The sequence below is a fragment of the Aspergillus foveolatus genome (assembly GCF_047715535.1).
Source record: "Aspergillus foveolatus strain CBS 279.81 unplaced genomic scaffold BDW70scaffold_130, whole genome shotgun sequence".
NCBI classification, from domain to species: Eukaryota; Fungi; Ascomycota; class Eurotiomycetes; order Eurotiales; family Aspergillaceae; genus Aspergillus; species Aspergillus foveolatus.
In genome coordinates, this window is record NW_027396194.1 from 13243 (window position 1) to 30362 (window position 17120).

General features: G+C 52.1%; 8 protein-coding genes across 8 annotated transcripts; 3 read left to right on the forward strand and 5 right to left on the reverse strand.

Annotated features, from left to right (window-relative positions):
* Nucleotides 1-108: 108 nt before the first annotated feature.
* On the reverse strand, nucleotides 109-1686 carry BDW70DRAFT_164717 (DUF895 domain membrane protein; the record flags this gene model as incomplete). The annotated part of the gene is made up of 4 exons (XM_073741534.1): nucleotides 109-294; nucleotides 357-453; nucleotides 518-1556; nucleotides 1611-1686. The coding sequence occupies 4 exons, from the start codon at nucleotides 1684-1686 to the stop codon at nucleotides 109-111; spliced, it is 1398 nt and encodes a 465-aa protein (XP_073591011.1).
* A 600-nt stretch (nucleotides 1687-2286) lies between these two features.
* Nucleotides 2287-5788, reverse strand: BDW70DRAFT_166525 (amino acid permease-domain-containing protein; the record flags this gene model as incomplete). Its single annotated transcript, XM_073742006.1, has 6 exons — nucleotides 2287-2824; nucleotides 2890-3176; nucleotides 3944-4028; nucleotides 4097-4497; nucleotides 4566-5566; nucleotides 5665-5788. 6 exons carry the CDS (start codon nucleotides 5786-5788, stop codon nucleotides 2287-2289), a joined length of 2436 nt encoding a protein of 811 aa, XP_073591012.1.
* A 643-nt stretch (nucleotides 5789-6431) lies between these two features.
* On the forward strand, nucleotides 6432-7870 carry BDW70DRAFT_154383 (zinc-binding alcohol dehydrogenase family protein; the record flags this gene model as incomplete). Its single annotated transcript, XM_073739837.1, has 3 exons — nucleotides 6432-6745; nucleotides 6825-7276; nucleotides 7377-7870. 3 exons carry the CDS (start codon nucleotides 6432-6434, stop codon nucleotides 7868-7870), a joined length of 1260 nt encoding a protein of 419 aa, XP_073591013.1.
* An 872-nt stretch (nucleotides 7871-8742) lies between these two features.
* Nucleotides 8743-10675, reverse strand: BDW70DRAFT_164721 (flavin-containing monooxygenase; the record flags this gene model as incomplete). Its single annotated transcript, XM_073741535.1, has 3 exons — nucleotides 8743-10020; nucleotides 10074-10334; nucleotides 10388-10675. 3 exons carry the CDS (start codon nucleotides 10673-10675, stop codon nucleotides 8743-8745), a joined length of 1827 nt encoding a protein of 608 aa, XP_073591014.1.
* A 1617-nt stretch (nucleotides 10676-12292) lies between these two features.
* Nucleotides 12293-12903, reverse strand: BDW70DRAFT_154385 (putative phosphoglycerate mutase family protein; the record flags this gene model as incomplete). The annotated part of the gene is made up of 3 exons (XM_073739838.1): nucleotides 12293-12389; nucleotides 12428-12635; nucleotides 12684-12903. The coding sequence occupies 3 exons, from the start codon at nucleotides 12901-12903 to the stop codon at nucleotides 12293-12295; spliced, it is 525 nt and encodes a 174-aa protein (XP_073591015.1).
* An 883-nt stretch (nucleotides 12904-13786) lies between these two features.
* On the forward strand, nucleotides 13787-14645 carry BDW70DRAFT_164723 (class I SAM-dependent methyltransferase; the record flags this gene model as incomplete). The annotated part of the gene is made up of 3 exons (XM_073741536.1): nucleotides 13787-13851; nucleotides 13932-14064; nucleotides 14115-14645. The coding sequence occupies 3 exons, from the start codon at nucleotides 13787-13789 to the stop codon at nucleotides 14643-14645; spliced, it is 729 nt and encodes a 242-aa protein (XP_073591016.1).
* Nucleotides 14646-15205: 560 nt separating this feature from the next.
* Nucleotides 15206-15446, forward strand: BDW70DRAFT_145243 (uncharacterized protein; the record flags this gene model as incomplete). Its single annotated transcript, XM_073738398.1, has 1 exon — nucleotides 15206-15446. One exon carries the CDS (start codon nucleotides 15209-15211, stop codon nucleotides 15377-15379), a length of 171 nt encoding a protein of 56 aa, XP_073591017.1. The 3' UTR covers nucleotides 15380-15446.
* A 98-nt stretch (nucleotides 15447-15544) lies between these two features.
* BDW70DRAFT_145244 (MAPEG family protein) lies at nucleotides 15545-16339 on the reverse strand. Its single transcript, XM_073738399.1, has one exon. The coding sequence runs from the start codon at nucleotides 16187-16189 to the stop codon at nucleotides 15671-15673; it is 519 nt and encodes a 172-aa protein (XP_073591018.1). The 5' UTR covers nucleotides 16190-16339; the 3' UTR covers nucleotides 15545-15670.
* Nucleotides 16340-17120: the final 781 nt, after the last annotated feature.

Here is a 17120-nt window from a genome sequence, read left to right on the forward strand (position 1 = left end):
AATCTATTCAATTATCGTGCACTCACTACGCTAGCAGAACACTCTATCACGCACATGAACTGAAACCTACTTACTTCCTCAATCACAGTCGACACTGCACCCGACGGTTCACTGCGCGCCTGCACTGCTGACTTCCCTCGCTGTCCTCGTCTCCCTCTCCACCTTCTTGTCGCCCAACGACACCCCTATCTCCCTAATGATAAGCCAAGCGGGAAACAGAGCGAGGGCCCACAGGCCAAAGTTGAGATAGATGCTCCCAACAGACGCCATAATGGAGATACTGCTCAGCCCGTACTGCACGACATTAGACACTAGGATCAGGTGCAATCTGAGAAAGGCTGAGGGGGAAGACTAACCGAAACAGCCTGCGAGGCAGACTCCATCCCACGTAACAGACTGGCAATACGGACGATCTCTTCTTCGTCCTTGGCCAGGTTGCCGACGATAAAGTACCTGTTGCCTGTTAGCCTCCACATCACGGTAACAACCATCACTGAGAACGAAAAGGGGTCCTTACAGAAACATATAGTTTAATTGAAATCCCACAACCCAGAAGAGGTAGAGAGAAAATCCCCTCCCGAACCCAGAGTCACTCCAATCGAAGACCGGTTTCGTCTTGTGGAAATCTGTGACGACGATCGTACCCCACAGCCACCATGCCCCCTGCAGACCAAGCACAACGATGAATCCCACACGGCTCCTCAGCTTCAGCGAGATCTTGCTGTCCAGGAAGGCACCGAGCAGGTTTCCGGATACGATCGCCATGATTCCGGACACGAAACTCCCCAGCGCTCTTGCCCTCACCGAGAACCAAAGCGAGTTGTACGTAAACATGACCGCCTCACTGAACGTCGCCTGCCAGATGAGCGGGATGATAAGGACAAACTTCTTGCTCAGGAGCAAATTGGTCATGGCTTTGATCTCGAACCAGACATCGTTGGCGATCCGCAGTTTCACTGGGACACCGTCTGTCCGTTCAACCTTCTCCGGACTCGTCAGGAGTAAACCCACAAAGGGACCGAGGGCCTGCAGCGCGATGAAGATATAGTACACTACATAGCTCACACTCCCTGCCGTGTTGCGATGAACATTCACACCGAGATTGATAGCCCCGCCAACGATCTGCCCACCAACCCGGAAGGAAAGCCAGAAACCCAGAAACCGGCCCTGGTTCTGGGGCTCCGGGTAGGAGAGCGCGATAGCGGACTCGGCCATCCAGAAGAGCCCGGCGGAAATTCCGCAAAGCGCGGCTCCAAAAAGCGTCAGCCAGTCACTATCATACCGCACCTGAGTATAGATCCCCGCAGCGTACGGCGCATACCCCATCGTCCCGACGATGAGGGTCCATTTGATGCCGATGAATTTCACAATCACACTGCCGAAGAAGCAGGAGAGCACCATAAGGCAGAAAGTGAGCGCATTGGCGGTGTTGACGAGGTAGGGCTTTGAGGCACCTCCGCCGCCGAGGGAGTTCATTGCACCCCAGATTCCCGGTGCGAGGAAATTGCACATCCCCAGAATCAGGGCGTTGAAGTAGGTTGAGCGGTACCATCTTACTGGACGCGCTTGTTAACTCTTTAACGCAGGGGTTAAGCCGGGGAGGCATTTACCTGGGTATTTCCTAGGCGTGGTGATAGAGTCCGAGGTTGCGACCTCTTCGTCGGTGGTGAAGTCTTTTTCTGCCATTCTGACCGAGCTCACGTTTGACTGATTATAGGGTAATGTTGTAGTTTGCAAAATACTGTCGTTGGTGGGTGAGAACAATCCCAGCTCAGACTAGACAAGGCCCTCGATCTCGATGCAGGCAGCTCGGAGACGTTAAATATCCCCCACGTGGCAGATGGCAGCGAGGTATGACAGTCGGTATTCTACCGATAGCTACCAGACCTCCGGTTTAGATCAAAAGCCAAAACCTTTACGTCGGAGGTTTGTCTCTCCACTCGGCGCTCATGGCTCCTGGTGGTTGGCGATGTTGCATTCCCGGCTTAGGGTGACGTGCTCGCACGGCATTTTAGCCTCTCTCTTGCTGTAAAGTTGGAGATGTTTTAGGCCTGCTAAAAGGTTTATGCCAAGTTAAATTTAAGTGAAAAATACGCGGCCTTTTTGTGGCTTGTGTTCTAGATCTGAGCCCAGATTTTTTATCTCCCATAAACACATTCATTACAAGGTTGTTATATCAATCTGTATGTAGATAGCAAGTAAAACACTGTAAAACAATTCATTATACGCAACTCGTTCCAAGGCCTTATCTGTCCAGCCTTGAATGTTCAAAACATATAGGGAAGCTTACTCAGTATCATTCTCATGAAATACCAACGCCCGCACCTCGATACTCTCTCTAGGTGACTCGTTCACAGTCTCTGGGTTAACGAATGCACTGTGCGGCACACGTCTAGCCCGCCCATCCGTCTTGGAATCAAAGCACTTGATCAAGGTAACTAGATCCGGCGTCTGTCCGTACCGATAATACCACTTGGTATCCGGGTTAGGACGAACACCGTACGTCTCACCTTCACGGTCCGGGTAGATCAGCTTGATCGGGACGAGGTCTGAATCGGGCACGGTGTGGGCGTCTGCAACTGCCAACGGGTCCTTGAGGATTGTCTTTATAGGCCGCCAGACGTTTATGATCTGGTAGCGGCCTTTGAGAAGGCGCTCCGCTTCATCAGGAAGATGGTATGTCACGCGGTTCTTGGACGCGATGTACGACTGGTCGATGTGCACTCTTTGCACGGGGCCGCGGAGCTGGACAGTGCCCGCGCGGCTGTCGTTGGCTTGACGGCGGATGGTGTGGTCAAATATGAACACTTTCGATGCGCCAGTCCTGTACAGACACACATCACACGTCAGTGTGCCGCTGGATGTAAGGGAAGCGCTGATGGTACTTACGCATCTTTCAAGAGCTGCTCCGTCTCCGGATAGTACACGCGCTTGATCTGCTCATCGTCCACAAAGTCCTTTTCGGCGCTCTTGTGATAGTAGAACTGGAACCCATTCCCGTCAAGCGTGTAGTCGAGCTCGTGGCCACTGACGTCGGTAATTGTGACGGGGATAGTTTCGGTGGGTTGCTTCCTGTAGCTCTCGACATCGCCGACGTAGTTAGGCGTCGGACCGGAGCCGTCCTCTTGGTCTTTAAAGAAGTTCAGCGTGGTGTGGACATGGTGCGGTTGAGAAGACTGTGTTGGGATAGACGGGATAGTGAGGGGAGCTGGGTCGTTGGCCTGGGTGGGAAGGACGGATGCGGACGCCATTTAAGCTTAGATATAAACTGTCTCAAGTCTAGCAGACTGCTAGTGTGAAGATTGAAAGTATCTAAATGAGTCTTAGTATTGAACTGGTATGGAGAATTGGAATCTCTGAGATCTGGGGACGAAGGTCAGTGTGCTGAGTGACGGGGTTATATTATATGTCCCCGGATGAGGGGTCAGACAATGCGCAATGCCAATTTGTCAGACCAGCACGCAATCATCAATGTGACAGGCGCCTGGCAGTATGCTGATAAATTGAAAACGAGACTATTGGATAGCTTCCATCCTGTGGTGCGTGATCAAAAATCAAGCTGTATACCGTTGCATATACAGGATGCAGTTGGGGTTTGTCTGATTTCTAATCAACGACGTTATATTTCCAAGGCATTTTAGCTGTGAATAAGCAGGGGTGAGCTAGCTTAACCTGGCTGTCAGCAGCTGATTACTAATGTCTGGACTACTCTGCTGCAGCAAGGTCGTGCTTTTGAAGCGATCTCTGTATGGACAAATTGATGAAATTAATATATAATATATACCAAAATCGGTGATGCTATAAGTCTGTTCAATAGTAGCTCTAGGTTTGGAAACATTCATGACCCATAGTAAAGTGGTTTACGCCTATGAAACGTAGCAGGAATTTCTATAGATGCTCAAACCTTTACCAATCTTGTAACAGCTGACCCATCGTCTAGCACCTTCTCCTCCTCCTCGAGTTTATACCCACCCCATCTGGGAAGCAAGACTGTCCACACGTACCAGTAAAGCACCCCAAACACAATCCTGCATGATCAGTCAGCATCACTTCGGAACCTGCGAGGAAGAATGAGGCAGAAGATGAATGGACATACACTCCCGTCCCGACAACGGCATACGTCGCATAGAAAAACTCCACATCACCCATGCGCCCTGGAGGGGGGATAAAAGGTGCAACCAGGAGGGCCAAGCACACAACGATCCGTAGCCAAACAGCGGGTAACCACGCTTTGAATGGACGGACCAGGTACGGCTCGCGATACCGCAGAATCAGCAGGCCGACAGTGATGGCGAGGCTGAAGATCGTACCGGGGTAGCCCTCGACGTCTAGGATGAAGTTGTAGATGTCACCTTGCGGTGGGATGGTTATGACCAGGATTGACGGGATGTAGTGCACTATCAAGCCCCAGAGAGGGGTGCCGAATGGTTTCGACGAGGAGAGGAGGTCACCCCAAGGGAGGAAGCCCTGCCGAGCGATCTCTTGGTTGACTCGGGCCTGTTCCCCCTTTCTTTAGGACTGTAGTTGGAGGTAAAAAAAGAAAATCAAAGTGAGATAAGACGTACCAGCGCAAATGTGACGACCATGACATTTCCTGCCGCAGAGACGGCGATGGCGAGAGGGAACAGCGTTCCTCCTACACGCGGACCGAACAGACGATCGAACAGCAGGGCCGCAACAAGCTCTCCACTCTGCTTGATCTCGTTCAGCGGAACAACGAGGAAATACGAGAGGTTTGCCAGCAAATACAGCGCCGCCGAAGTCAAGAGTGCGGCCGGACAAACCGTCTTGAGTGTGCGGATAGGATCGCTCACTTCGCTGAGCACGTTATTGACATTATTCAGGCCGGCATACGAGTAGAGGACCTTGAAGAGCGAGGTCGAAAGGAGATTCCAGCTCCAGTTCGAGCCCTCCCAAAGGGTATCCCAGCTCATCAAGCCCGGATCCGTTGCCGCAGACGCAGCGCCAGCACCGCTCTCAATCCCAGTCGGCCGGAGGAGGATGACCCAGATCCCCGTCAGGGAGATCGACGAGATCAGGAAGATCTTCAGCCATCCCAGCACGTTCTGGATCCAGATGCCCGTCTGGCGGAATCGGCCGTGTACAATAGTGATGAGGGTCAGCAGACCTGTCGCAAAGAGCTTATGAGTGAGCTCTGTGGGTTCGCCGCCGAACGCGAAGACCGTGTACTTTGCAAAGATGATGCAGTTGCTTGCCGTAAATCCCAGGAGGATGGCCTGCACAGCAACGAGCGTAGACGCCAGGTATCTAGGTTTAGGGTACGTATACTCGAGGTATACCTTGTCGCCGCCCGAACGAGGCAGCATGCACCCGTACTCCATCGATATGGCCATTCCACATGCCGCAAGAACGGTGCCGGCGGCCCAGAGCAAAAGTGAGAGCCCGATACTGCCTGACGACTTCACGATCGAGCCCGGGGTCGCGAAGATGCCGCTGCCGATGACCCGTGAGACTACGAGGATGTATGCGCTTGTCCAGCTGAGGTATTTGCCTGGCGTCGCGGTGGGAAGGCCGTCGCGGCCAGAGCTCGGTTCGGTACCACTCTCTGCACGGCATTCATATGGTGCCTGGAGCAGCGGTTGAGTTTCTGCCTCCATAGCTATGGTTGTAGAAACGATGAGGTCTAGTTCACGGCGATATTACTTGTGTTTACGTATTGAGGTAGGGTTGCCCGCAAGGGGCGCTTAGAAATGCTGGTGTTGAAAACATCCGGCACGTCATTTGGGTCACATTTGCAATCAGCCTTGGTGTCAGCAGCGACGGACATGTGTGACTGAGCTGTCAAATCCAGATCTTATGCTAAGGGCCAGTCGATGGATGATATGCCCTGGTCGGTTGTACCGTACAACGACAGCAGCAGGGAAAGCAACACCCGCTAAAGACGCGTCTCTTTTCTCATAACAAGCCCATTATTAAACCTTTTTGATCCCAGAAAATGCAAATAATACTTACAATACTCCTCTGGGGCCCATGATCGCCGAGGCATCCCTCATCATGCTCCCCAGCTCCAGTTTGGTTGCCCCTTCATCACGCAATCCAACCCCGCGATTGGCAATGTTCTTTCGTGATAGCACACCACAATTGCGAGTGCCCAGGCTATCCCTGCTTTCTGGCTGACGGAGCGATTGCAAAATTACAAACCAAAGTTTCCACCTTGGAGTCAGCCAGCCGACTATATGTTACGCTCTCGTGCGAGAGATGCGCTCCATATCTCCGATGGCCGGCCAGATTAGATGGAGAGCACAGAGCACGCAAGATTAGATCCAGAGCATAGCCCTTGGCTCATTGCCCTCTGAACTTGTAGTTCATATTGTAAATAGTTCTATTTCTTATTATCACATTCTACTTCCCTTCCCATCCCCAGCAGCAGCAGCCACGTATCTTGCGGGAACCACCATTCGGGAACCACCATGACGACAATAACAACACTCACGGCGACACTAGACTGCAAGCGTCCAGCAGTCTATGAATATGAAAAGATCACCATCGAGCAGCGAGAGAATGTATCGAGTCGAACATCCATACAACCCCAGACACAGACCCATCCTCCCCAGAGTCAGCCCGCGAAGACGCCAAGTTTAACCCAGCGAGCGCTACTCGTCCACGCCGCTCAGCAGCCCTACGCCCTGGTGACCGACCATGCCGTGCCAGCGATCCTGCACAAAGACGAGATCCTGATTAAAGTGATCGCTATCGGTCTGAACCCCGTTGACTGGAAGGGCCCGTACGTCCCCTGCCGCCCCGCGGCTCCTGTTCTACCTCGGGCAACTACAAACCCTAGTCCAGTTCCTAACTCTGTGCAGAGCCTACAATTTCGGCCTTCCCTCTTTCCCCTGGGTGAACGGACGCGACTTGGCGGGCGTCGTAGTCGAGGCTTCAGACCAGACGGAAGGCTCACGCCTCCGCAAAGGCGATCTCGTCCTCGTCCCCTCGACCGACTACCGTGATATCCGCAAGGCCGCGTTCCAGGAATACGCCATTGCAACCCACTACAATGCTGCAAGAATCCCTTCACCAAGACATACGCACGCCGCTGCATCAGTGGGTGTTGCGTTTGTGGCGTCGGTCCTGGCACTGGGTGTCTCACTGGGTGTGGACTTTGGCGGGATCCAGCGGTGCCCTGGCCCAAATCTCCCGGACGTTCTGAGCAGAGTGGAAAAGGAGTCGATACCTCTCGATATCCGGGACGAGTGTTTTGCCTCTAGGGATACTATTGAGAGGCCCCGAAGGGGGGAGTGGATCGCTATCTGGGGTGGTATGTCTTCAAACAGTATCTGCATGGGCCCAGCTAACGGTATCCATTCCAGCCTCAACAACAACCGGCCTGATAACAATTCAACTCGCACGACTGGCAGGACTCAGGACCATCGCAGTCGCCGACATTGCGCGCCACGGCAAAAAGCTTCACGCTGCAGGGGCAGACATCCTAGTTGACCGACACAATACCTCCCGCGCTGTCGAGATTATACGCGGTGTGACAGGAGGTAAACTCCGGTACGCCATTGACATTGTCGGGAAAGAAACGGCCACATTGCTGCAATCAACACTGGACCCGAGTATCAGCGAGGATGGATCCCACGCGCATCTACTCGGGCTGACGGGCCTACCGTCTGGTACCGACCGCGATGAGCGGATCAGATACCACACCGTTCCAATCAAGCTCTTCCATTCCAGTCCTGAAGTTGGAGGGGCGATGGTTTCCTGGCTCGAGAGACTGATCGAGTCCGGGTCGCTGGAATTGCCTGAGATCATTAGGGCAGAGGGGGGTCTAGAGGGGGTCAATGAGGCGTTGGAGATGCTCAAACGGGGAGATGCGAGTGGGAAGAGGATCGTGATGAGTTTAGACTAGACGGTGCATTTACGGTTGATGATGCGTTATGATCTTGGTTAAATACAATTTTGGCATTGGTTATGATATACATAGAAGGCGTTGGCTAGAATTGAGTATACTTCCTATACTGTTAAAGTATTATTGGTTTCCGTAAAGCCGAAGAGCTATCTATGCATATACTTTGGCCGGGTCATAGCAACTACTCGTATCATCAAAGTATATGGCAAGAACAGGACAAAATCTCCAAACAGAAGTAACAAGAGCCACCTAAACCTATATTTAGTTTTATATACGCCCCGAAACGCAGCGTCAAGATGGCCGTCACAACTTGTCCGTGCCAAATATTCGGCACAGCTCCCGGCTAAGCAGTCATCAGCACTGACGCAATCGACCCAACAATGTCGCCATTGCCCCTCGTTCCGAGCACCGGTGGGGCATGTACTCGATATCTTTCAGTGAAGCTGATCGTATTGGAGAATACCCAGGATGGCGAACGTGGTGAACGTGATGCCGGTTGGGGTTGTTATTGGTATCGTTGACTTTCACTCTTTCGCTGCGAAATCGCAGTGATTATCTGGGTCGGCCGGCAACGTCTCCCAGTTTGTACGAAGTTCGATGCGGGTATGGTCGAGGCTATATCGAAGAAGGAATGTAGGTATCGAGCTCTGTTTTGCAGTGGATGAGCAGCAGAAATCGCACGCTGAATATCTTGATTGCAGTGGATTCATATGAGGATCTCTCTATAATTAGAGCCTATCTAAAACAATACAAGGATGAATGCAGGTCCTGTGCTCGGGTATTGAGAGCACATAATACAGCCGGCTGGTTATGGCTAATTTATTGCTCACTTCTTATATGTTTATAGTCTGCATATGTACAATAAACACCCACTAGACATCTACCCACGTCTCTAGATACGTCCTCAAGTCAATATCCTGGGGCTTCTTCAGGTGCGGCGTCAGATCCTCCGCCTCCTCCATCTCTCTCCTCGTCCAGCCATTCCCGATCCAGGAAAATCGGTTCCCACTGGGATTAGTATACTCATACTCAAAGTCCTCCCATCTCGGGTCGCGACGGATGTAATTCAGACTCGCCGCGCTGGCGGGAAACAGGCCGTGGATCCTTGCTCCCGGTCGTCCACCATTATACCAGGAGGAGCAGTTCTCTGTCCAGACAGTGCGCGGGAAGAAATTGTCGCCGTACTCGATAAAATCGTCGGTGGCCGCTTTTGACGGCGCAAACGATTTGATCCCTTGCGATCGGAACTTACGGATGATCTTCGCGGTATAGACGATCTGGTTCTCGATGCTATTGGGCACGCTGCCGCCGTGGCCGGTGGCATTGGGGCCGCCAATCCAGAGGAGGTTCGGGAACCCCGGCGTCGCGACGCCGAGATAGTTATATGGAAACCCAAAGTGACCGTCGTGTCTCCAGGCTGTCTTCAGATCGAGGCCGTTGGCTATGATGCTGAAGGGCGGGCAGTGATCGACGTTTGCGCCGGTAGAGCAGATCACCACGTCAACGGGCCGTTCGACGCCGTCTTTCGCGACGATGCCGGTCTCTGTGAAGTGGGAGATGTGCGTCTGGATGTACTCGACGTTATCCTTCGTCAGTGCTTCCAGATACCCCGGCCCCGGAGTGGGACGGCGGCAGTTGGGCGGGAAGTCTGGGATGATCTTATCCGCCAGATCTGGCTTGTCTTTGATCCGCGAGAGCATGAGCTTGGTCCATGTCTCGCGCAGGTTGACGTTGATGGGCGAGTTGCGGAAGATCGCTCCAAACCGACTGAAATAGCCCTGCTCGATGGACTTGCGGTACTTCAGGTACGTGTCTGGGTCGTTGAAGGAGTCGATCTGCTCCTGCGGGATGATATTAGGCTCGAGGCGCCGTACGCCCACGGATCCGAACGAGTCGGCGATCCAGGTGCGGTTGCGCGCGTAGTGGTCGACATGGGCGGCGATGGGCTGGATGGAGGGGAGCACTTGCAGCCCTGATGCGCCGTTCCCAATCAGGGCCACGCGCTTGCCCTTGAGGTTTACAGAGTGGTCCCAGTTGGACGAATGGAAGAGGGGGCCTTTGAAGGTGTTGATGCCCGTGTAATCGGGGAGTTTCCAGGCGTTGAAGTGGCCGATGGCATTCAGGAGGATGTCGAGTTCTTCTTCGTATACCTGGCACTGTCAATATCAAGACCGGCATGTACAACAAGGTGTTTGCGACATACCCTGTCCTCTTTCAAATCGCTTACAGTGACCTTCCACTTGCCCTTGTCGCCAAACCACTCGGCCCGTTCGACTCTATGCTGCGCCCGAACGTACTGGTAGACATTGTATTTGCGCGCAACACCCTGCCAGTACTCTCTGATCTCGTGCCCTTGTGCAAACTCCTCCGTCCACTTGGTGTTTGGCTCGAAATTCGACTGGTAGACGTGCGCTGGGATATCGCACCTCACACCAGGATATGTATTCTCAAACCAGGTCCCACCCTTAGACAGTGAATCAGTATAGCGATCCTTCATATTCACGGAGAGAATTATACCAGGTCCGCATTTTTATCATAGATCCGTAGATCCAGCCCCGGCAGCTTTACAGGGAGTAGAATGCCTGCCGTGATGCCTGACAACCCGCCACCGATCACCCCGACCTTGATCGGCCGGACCTGGTCAATAGGGTGTTCTTCGATCTGGAATGCTGGTCTGGTTGTATTTTTACTGTTAGTCTCGGTTGACGCAGCCGGAATCGAAGCTGGGACTTGAGCTGGATCGTGTACGTGGATCGGAAGCGCGGTCTGGGTGACTACCGGTGTCTTGATTTCGACTGCCGCCATCTTGTTTAAGAGCTGGAGATTGCTGCAGCTGTTTATCCCTCGGGCCCTCTCTATTTATCAACAGCAAATAATGGATCAGAGCGGGGAATCCCATGATGTGATGCGATGTCTGGTGTTGAAGGTGCGCTGCACATGGCAAAAATGGTCGATGGGGTTGACATCACGACATTGGAGCTCGGGATGGTGACAGCTCGCGCCGTATTTTTCATTTCTCTTTCAGTTGGAGTAGCCTTATCTTTTCCGCGATGATGAATGACAAGAAATACTCCAACCGTATTTGCCAATATTGCTGAGAAATTGTGCAAATCGCTTCCACTGTACTTTACAGTCTAAGGTGGCTGCCAGTCGTTGGACCTGGGGTAAGCGATATACTGTCTCAGTGGACCTTCATCAATGCAGAACAGGTCAGAGTGCAGAAATTCGTTAATAACCCAGTGGTCCAGTATTCAATCATTCAAGCGAATGGTGTGAATAATGAATTCTCTAATATGGATTCTCCCCGCTCCAGATCTCGGCCACTAAGAGCAACTGCAGCATCTGGAGAACTCGCTAGACTCTGGGATTGGAGATCCTGAGGGAGATGACAAGAGTCTATTTCATAGATCCAACATTCAGCTAGAATGTTGATCATGTAATGAAGTTGACTGAACTTGGGCTTGCTCTGCTGTTCCGGTAAAAGCCAACCTAGGGTAAGGGCAAGGACAAGGGCAACAATAAAGGCAGAAAACCGCCTGTGAATACATACCTACAGCAGCGCGGAAACGGAATTCGACTCACCATCTCATCAGTACAACAAACAGAGGCAAAATGTCTTTCCTTAGATGTGGAAGCTCCCTACACTGAGACAGTGGTTGGGCGTTGGCAGTGCGAGATCACCAGCGGAACAACTGCGTTGAGGCCGGGAGAGTCTCGACAGCCCTGTATCTTGTCTCGCGAAGTCGCAAATTTTTTGAGATAACACCCACGAGTCGGGTGCCTTAACAGAGCCTGCAGGGCGAGTCTAGGCAGCACTGCTAGGTTGGGAGCTTACAGTACAGGCATATGTGACTTGGCTGCAGCTCCCAGTTGTGTACCGGGTTGATTTCTTCCTCGAGTATATCACTCGCAGCGACTTCTCTGACGTCGAGTGGGTGCTCACTGTCCTGAATCACAAGAGTGTCACCACCGGCACTCAGCTGGGGGAAAGTTGGGTCATTAAAGTACTCTGTTGACTAAACGGCCATATCTACACAGGAGCAAAGATGCCGCTAGCTGATCAAGGCTCGCAAGACATGGAGATGTGCATGGATTCAAGCACTTCACAGAGTCAGCTCAATTTTTATTCGTTTCCTCCGCGCACCTACAGCATGCCCGGTGGACCCTAATTGGGTCAACGACTTGAGCCATGGGCCTGTCCCTAGTTCTTGCCCGAGTAGCATCTCCCTCCTCTACGTTTGCTAAGAGTCAGTCCACAACAGCTCGAGCATTTCGCGGGGATTATAGTCTATCTACTGCATTTGAATTGACTTCTACATACTCTATTCAGAGGTATCGAATCATTTTTCCAATTGCGCGCGGAGCATCAACAGACAAGGGCAATCTATAGTGCCGCGTATCAGAGTCGGGAACGATCTAATCCTACCCCGGACACTCCTCGCTTGTTTCCGCGGTGATCTCGTCATACGGAAAAGGATCGGTCCATATCAGGTCGTACCAGGCCGATGAGCATCCCCTTCTGCTAGGCATACAGGGACTTACCTATCATCCGGATACTCAGGCGCATCATCATCTCCCAACTCCTCGACGATATCCATCAGTGCGTCGTGCTCCCAGCAGATAAGAACGTTCCCGTCTCCATCAAAGTTATCCACGACATCCTTGACACACTCTAGGTCATCACGGTCACACGAGATGTCGACTTCTAGACCCAAGTCTTCCGCCAAAGGAAAAACGGTTAGGTAGGGCCTGTTGCGTTTTCCATCTGGGCAAGTCAGATCCAGCTAATCTGAGAACAGAGCTGCGTGCATACTATTCTTGGGCGTCATGGCCATGATGTACCCAATGTTATAGCCCGACGACACACCAAAGACCTGTCGGAGACACTGCGCTCGATCTTCGTCCTGCGCGCTGAGCCCAGTGCTTCCATCATCGGGCTTCTCGCCATGTCGGATAAGATAGACTGTTGGTTTCGCAAAGGCGAGGGTGTAGGTCGTGGCAAGGAGAGCGGCGGATATGATCTTGGAATACATCTATCAATCTCATTTCTTTCAACCACCCAGTGTGCTCTGAGAATCTGAACCATCTGATGACACCGTATTTATACATTCCCGCCTCGAAACAGCCCCATGGGGCAACGACTATGTACCGCCATCTGAAATTAGTCGCTTTTAGTCTGGGTGGTAATTGGCCAGCATTCGCACGTGGCAGGATGAATCGTTGGTATTCTTCAGTGAATCCAAGTTTTCTCCGTTCTGCCGGTGCCAGAAATAGCGCCTGGCTGCTGATTGACATCGGTCCGGCTGATTACCGTGGTATTGCGCGTTGTAGCATTTGTGCGTCCAGTCGTGAGGACCTTGTGGCAGCTCAAGCTAAACTCCCATGCCATCATAAGCAACCACTCAATCTGTTGGGCTATTCCCTGTACATCGTCTTTAAAGACCTATAATATAAAGGGATAGCCTTACATACGGGCCCCACGTGCCTGGAGAATCAACATAGGTGCAAATAGCTGGACAAATAAGTTTACAGACAATTATGGCTAAAGGCTGCATTGATTGCCTGTCCTTGATGGCCATTAATTATTTATACAGTATCTTGGTCCATGCTTGTTGAGAAATGAGGTTTAAAAGGGCTATGCATGGAATGCAGATCGGTCTGGTTAACCATGGTGATCGGATGACCGATGATTTACGTTAAAGCAATGCGTACTCTGGCGTAATTTCTGCAGTCGGCGGTTTCATTTAAAACTCTTGAGCAGTGCATTTCCCTATAAAGTCCTGCGCAAGGAGTCTTTTGCCTATGATTGCGTGGCATATAGCAACAACAATGTTACACTACATAAGGCAGTCTCTTATATATGGCCATGCCGGCTGGAACCCGTCTCAGTGACCACCAATCTTCTCTACTGAAAATATGGCTACTAAGGTCCTGGGGCAGGTCCCCTCCCTCTTCCCACACATCAAGCCAGACTGGTGGAAGTAAGCATACAGCTATGTCTACCTCCGGACAGACGGAGACTGTGTCGAGGATCCCGCCATCACAGAGGCTGAATGTCAAGTCTTACTCCAGATTCCCCGCGTGCGGAATTTGCTCGTCAACCCTCGCCTTGCCACCTCGTCACAATTGCAAGTGCTAGACCTATGTTGCGGAAGGGCCGGCACACAATCAATCTAGCAAAGCGACTCCCATCCGTTCAATTTACGGGGGTCGATCACAGCGAGTACTGATAAGCGTTGCGCAGAAGCGGGCACAAGAAACCCAAGACGCAGAGGAGGCTCGCAGCTGCAACACCCAGTTCCAAGTAGGAGACGAGCGCCAAATCCCCGCCCAAGATGGGGAGTACGACCTGGTAATTCTGTTGGGCAATTCGTTCGGCCATGGGTCCTATGAGGACGATTTGCAGGTGCTGCGTGAGACGTACCGAGTCCTGAAACCGGGGGGCGTCTTCGTGCTCGACTGTGTTGACGGAGGTTGGATGCGCGAGAACTCCACGTCAAGCCGATGGGAATGGCTTGACCCTGATACTCATTTCCTGTCCGACCCGAAAGCCCGTGGGAAACAGCTCGTCGTGCTCCGCAAGAGAGAGCTGTCTGCCGATGGCCGTCGTCTTGCGAGCCGGGAGATTGTGATCGATCTCCAGGGCCCCACGGTGCACCTGGACCTGTTCTATGCGGTACAACTGTGTGATATGCACGAGATGGAGGGGCTTCTTCGCAGGGCAGGGCTGTGCAAGCAGAGCTACGAGAGCTCGCCAATTACGGCACCAAAGTGACAGCGGCATGCGGACACGTATATTCATCCCTCGGTAATTCAGGCTTAGGATCCGCAGAAGGGGAGACTGGTGCGCGTTACTGAGCCTGTACCGGCAGGGACGGTGATTATGGCTGACGCACCCTACACACTCGTCCCGGCTGTTCCGCCTGCAAGCAATAATGCGCTTATCTGCAGCACTCTGCACTGTCGTCGGCGGGTACCGCGCGACTCGGCCATATGTGTTCGTTGTTCGAACAACTGTTTCCAAGATGTGATCTGGTGCGATGACCATTGCAAGGCAGCTGGTCAGGCACATTATGATTTTGAATGTGCCTGGTTGAAGGAGCACGGCAACCAGATCCGCCAGGAAGAAGGCGAAGACGAGCTTTGCCATGCTATGGGTCATTATGCGCATGCTCGCGGGCCGCCAGATCGAGTCGGATGTAAGACGCAGATCCACAATCGGAGTAGAGAATTCAAGTCCGTACCTATGGAGTGACAGGTTCGAGCGCGGCTTCGAAGCAATGGAGGCCTGAGTAAGTAGGAAACAGCAGAGCACGGTAGGCTCAGAGGGAATAATCGATGCAGGAAGAAGGTACTACCTCATCCATAGCTTTTCTTGTATGCTCTCTCTGTCTAACATGCAGCTGCCATTTACAACTCCTTTTTCTAAGAGTATTTGAGGTCGTACCCTGCATTAAAGTGTCTCTGACCGGTTGTCGAAATGCTTCGTCCCGAATATCACGAGGCTGATTGAACAGCGCCAAATCCAGCTCGACCAGCCAGTGGTCACAGAGGCTATTCTGAAAGCGACCTTTTGAGAATTTGGCAAGCCCAAGTAAGAGAAGTGTAATTTGAAGGAAATTAAAGTGATGACATATGTATACCGAGCAGGAAAAACCCAGATCCTTTCCCCCTTCCACCCCCTTCCACCCCTTTCCCTCTTCTTTCTATACTGAAACATCCCTTGGTGGATTCTCCAAGCGAGAGATCATTTGACCCAAGGCTGACTCGCCGTTCTACCTACATATGGCAGACATCTCCCTACTCCGCCCCCAACAACGAGGCTGCCTTCCTCAGCAGATTCAAGCAGCATAAATTGCCCACCCACCAGCACACTCCTCTGAGCTGCGACAACTTTGGAGTATCAATAGTGATATAGACAACCGCATACGCCGTCCTCGCAAGCGTGTACAACACAACCGCCCGGTTGATACTGACCCTCTCAACTCCCGCCACCGTCGCCATCGTGACCGCTCCAACCAGAAGCGCGTAGTTCTCGACCGCGTTGGCATGCGCGCTGTCGTTGCGCTTGATTATGTCCAGTGTCTTTTGCGAGATCTTGCCGGACTGCACCGCGGCGTCGCCGTACTTGGCGATGTCCTCACGCGGCGAAACGTTGTGGTCGATCCCGTAGTATTGCTTGAGAGTGCGACTGGAGAGCAGCCCGTAGGCGAAAATGAAGTTGAACGCCAGTGCCGCTGGGCCTAGGTTGGGGACTGTTAGTCCCGGGGGCGTGGAGGTGAGCCCGAGAGTGAGCCCCAGAGTTGTTAAGAGGGCCATCTTTTCAAGCTAAGAAATGCGATCCGCAGTGCAGTGTAGTGCAGGCGTTGTCGAATGGTCGCTGGTTCGAGGCAAGGTTGAAAGTCAGGGAGAAGCGTGGGCTGACGCCAGCTCTTCTTTAATACACAACTAAGTCGCCGGGTGGATCGGCACCGAGTCGGGGTCTCGGTTCCCCAGACTCCGTCAATGGGTATCGGGAATTTGTATTGGTGCGATTGGGATTATCTTGCTTGGGGGCTGAACATCTGTCTTAGCGGCCTTTCTAGAGAGATCGATGTGCTGTCACGTGTGAGCTTTCCTATATTCTATACCATACTGCGATTAATGCCATGTCCAACTCCGTACTTTCAGTATCGACTTGGCCAGAGATATGCGCCAATAGGACTGAGCGAGTTACGTATAATAAGTATTCAATAACTCAATATGCACAAAAAGGCTACATATAAGGAGGATAAGGGAAGCATTATATAGGTAGTAACTCCATTTCTGTTGCCAGAAAGAGGCCGCCTACTGAGCACAGCGAGACATTTTGTCAACCTGGAATTATGACTGTCTAAGAGTATTCTGGTAGTCATGGCGCTTTTTAGCTTAGCGGTATATTTTCCCAATACATTCATTGTCAGCATCCCAGCAGCCTCTGTCCGTATGGTAGGTAACGATACTGTTATTCTCCGGCAGTTTGTGGCTGGTAATCTACCGTCAACTACTGAGTAATACGACGCGCGTACGCTAGTACTGTCTCGGTATTTACAATGATTGCCTTTAGGCTCGTTATATGCCTGAGCCTACACCAGAGCCTACACTGGGCCGCACCTGATTCCTTTAAACTGTGGAAAGGGATGGACAATTGTCATTATTGGATGGCCGACATGGCCGCCTATCTATATCTAGCTTACTGAATGATGACTAAGCGAGCTCGACCCCAGGGGCA